At 45.5% G+C, this 2,951-nt stretch overlaps 1 protein-coding gene across 1 annotated transcript in view; it reads right to left on the bottom strand.

Moving 5' to 3' along the window:
• LOC107566261 (Fanconi anemia core complex-associated protein 24-like) overlaps positions 1–2,630 on the bottom strand; it is a 16,689-nt gene extending 14,059 nt beyond the window's left edge. The window contains 3 exon segments of the mRNA XM_016251652.1: positions 1,059–1,211; positions 1,305–1,444; positions 2,585–2,630. Of these exon segments, the coding sequence (XP_016107138.1) occupies positions 1,059–1,211; positions 1,305–1,444; positions 2,585–2,630 (339 nt within the window).
• Positions 2,631–2,951: the final 321 nt, after the last annotated feature.

Raw genomic sequence — 2,951 nt, 5'->3', positions numbered from 1 at the left:
GTCCTGTCTGTGGCACCCAGATTATCATGGTCAGTCCTTCGGTATCCCAGTCTGGTATCCAGTGTGAGGGATGCACCGCTGGTGTCTGCATGCACAGCTGGTATCCCCAAACCCACTCACTCTAAACCCTTCTGTTCATGAACTCATTCCCCTGTCTGCAGCACTTCCCAAATGGGGGGCTGCTTTATGGTTTATCTGGGCCGCTTACTCCACCGCCGATTTGCTAGAGGCAGCGGCACCGGCCACAACATCTCCAGAGGTGGCAGCTTACGCTGCAGAACCTCCCGAGGTAGCGGTGCCCGCTGCTGTGCTCCCAGAGGCCATGGTGTCCACTGCAGTCTCTTCAGAGGTGGCGGCGCATGCTGCAGAACCTCGTTGAACAGTCGTCGGTGAACTCTCTGCCTGTCCTGTCATGGCTAAGGAGGCCGTCTGTGAATCCTCGTCCTGCCCTGTCACGGCTATGGAGGCCGTCTGTGAACCCTCTGCCCGTCCTGTCACGGCCATGGAGACCGTCTGTGAACTCTCTGCCTGTCCTGTCAGGGCTGCAGAGGCCATTTATGAACTTTTCTCCTGTCCCGACCCAACCAAGGAGGCTGCCTCTGAACACTCAGCCTTGTCTATCACACCCAATGTTTTGTCTGTGTTGTCTGTCTCTGCTCTCTCTATGTTACAGTCTCTGCCATGGTCTCCTGATTGGTTTGGTTCACCGTGGGGGTCTCCTGCTCCGTCTGCTCTGCCGTGGTGGTCTTCTGCTCGGTCTACTGTCTGGCTCTGGTGGTCCTCTACTTCGCCGTGGTGGTCTTCTGTTCTGCTCTGGTGGTCTTCAGCTCCACCTGTACTGCCGGCTCCGCCCTGGCTCTCTGCTCCGCTGGTCCTGCCTCAGTCCCCGGTCTCTCCACTTTCACATGGACTTGGCCCTCCATCCCTCCACCTGTTCCACCTCCGCTCCACCTCCCTCTGGAATCGTAAAGTGTTTTGAGCGTCTGGAAGCCACTCCTTGGGGGGGGGGGGGGGGCTTTATTATGATGATGCCGAGAGAATACATATCATTCACACACCAGCTGTGCTATGAGTTGAGCTTCAGCAGCACTGGACACAGGCAGCAGAGTCAGACCCAGCTCCAAAACCACACACTTCTGCAAAATCCGCTGGAGTACTGCTCACTCAAATGAGTTCTCCACAATCACAATACCCTGCAGACCACTGTTAGCCTAAAATAAGAAGATGAGTGCAGTTTTATTTGACAGTGAATTATCATAATATGAAACATTTTGTGATCTAATCACAGCTAGTCAGTGATTTACATTTCTAAATAGGACAATCTTCCTCCTGTAGCCGTTTCCTGCCACCAAATCGCTCTCTGATACATACAGGACACATGTTTTATTACTGAGACAGAAGTCCATGACACCCAGCTCCTCCTCAAAGATCGTCTTCATGCTTCCTGACAAGACAGAAAAGTTACAGCAACATTAGTACATTCAGGCAGATGACAAACTGTATCTCATTTTAATCTAGACACATTACTAAAGAAGAACTAGACCAGACCTGTGATACTAATATTTGCAAATTACAACACATATATATTGCAAATACACGCTTTGATGGAAATGCTATATTAATTGTTCATGACTGTGCAGGAGTAACATGGATACATGGTACAATGGAGTTTAAGAAGAAAAAGTATGATTACCATGGTATTTTTGTTGTTGTTTTTTGTTTCAATGTTGTTTAAAATCTAGGCCTGAGTAATGTGTTTTTTCACCCAGGTCCAGACCACAAAATAGTACAACATTACATAAACATTAAATATTCAGAGAGAAAAAAAAAAAAGGTGAGAACATTGCGTGGATCGGGGGCATGCTCCAGATGGAATTTCTTTTAAAGACATTTGCTTTACATGCTGTTTTTGTAGTTACTTTAAGTTTTTTCTTTTTTTTATATTTGTATTAACTTATATGTCCAAAACTGTAATATTTCACAAACACACACACACACACACACACACAATCAATCAAATAAATAAATAAATAACATCTTGTTGCAACATTTTACATCACATCAAGATTCAATGTATTTGGTCAAAATCCCATGTTATAAAAGATGAAGTGCTAGTATGCAGGCTATTTAAGACAATATTGGCTGATTAGATGGCACTGCTGACCTAAAATGCAAAATGTTTGCGCTCTTTGTCCTAAAGTGTAAAGAAAATACTACACAAAACCTACTGAAAATAAACTTTTTCATTCCGCGTCGCCCCATCAAGCTCTCGCTGGATCCGCTCCTCTGCTATCAACAAGAGGAACGTCTGTTCTTCCGCAACAGACAACAAAACTTTTTGGTTGTTAAAAAAGGTGCGCTCGTTCAAAACAGTTGCGTTCGATCCTTCGCTGGCTGTGCTGATTTAAATCTAGCGGTTCTTTTGTTTTTGTGTCACACGTTCAGTAACGCAGGTAGTGACGATTCTCTCCGGCCAATCCGTGATCAGCAGAGTTTACACGTCACGTTTTGGTAATGGTACGGTTCACTTGGAACCCCAATCGAGGTGGTACTTAAAAAAGTACCAGATACTGAAGTGAATGACCGAGCCTCTCCACTTTTTTGTTCACAGGAACAGGCTTAGACTCCATGGCAATCAACACCAACACCCGTACACTCAAAACAATCAACACCCGTACACTCAAAACAATCAACACCCGTACACTCAAAACAATCAACACCAACACCCGTACACTCAAAACAATCAACACCCGTACACTCAAAATAATCAACACCCGTACACTCAAAACAATCAACAGCCGTACACTCAAAACAATCAACACCCGTAAACTCAAAACAATCAACACCCGTAACCTCAAAACATTCAGCACCAACACCCGTACACTCAAAACAATCAACACCCGTAGACTCAAAACAATCAACACCCATACACTCAAAACAATCAACACCCG

Source organism: Sinocyclocheilus grahami, unplaced genomic scaffold (assembly GCF_001515645.1).
Source record: "Sinocyclocheilus grahami isolate Dianchi unplaced genomic scaffold, SAMN03320097.WGS_v1.1 scaffold1065.1, whole genome shotgun sequence".
Taxonomy (NCBI): domain Eukaryota; kingdom Metazoa; phylum Chordata; class Actinopteri; order Cypriniformes; family Cyprinidae; genus Sinocyclocheilus; species Sinocyclocheilus grahami.
The sequence above is the reverse complement of the archived record's forward strand: the minus strand, read 5'-3'. Positions and strand labels throughout refer to the sequence as shown.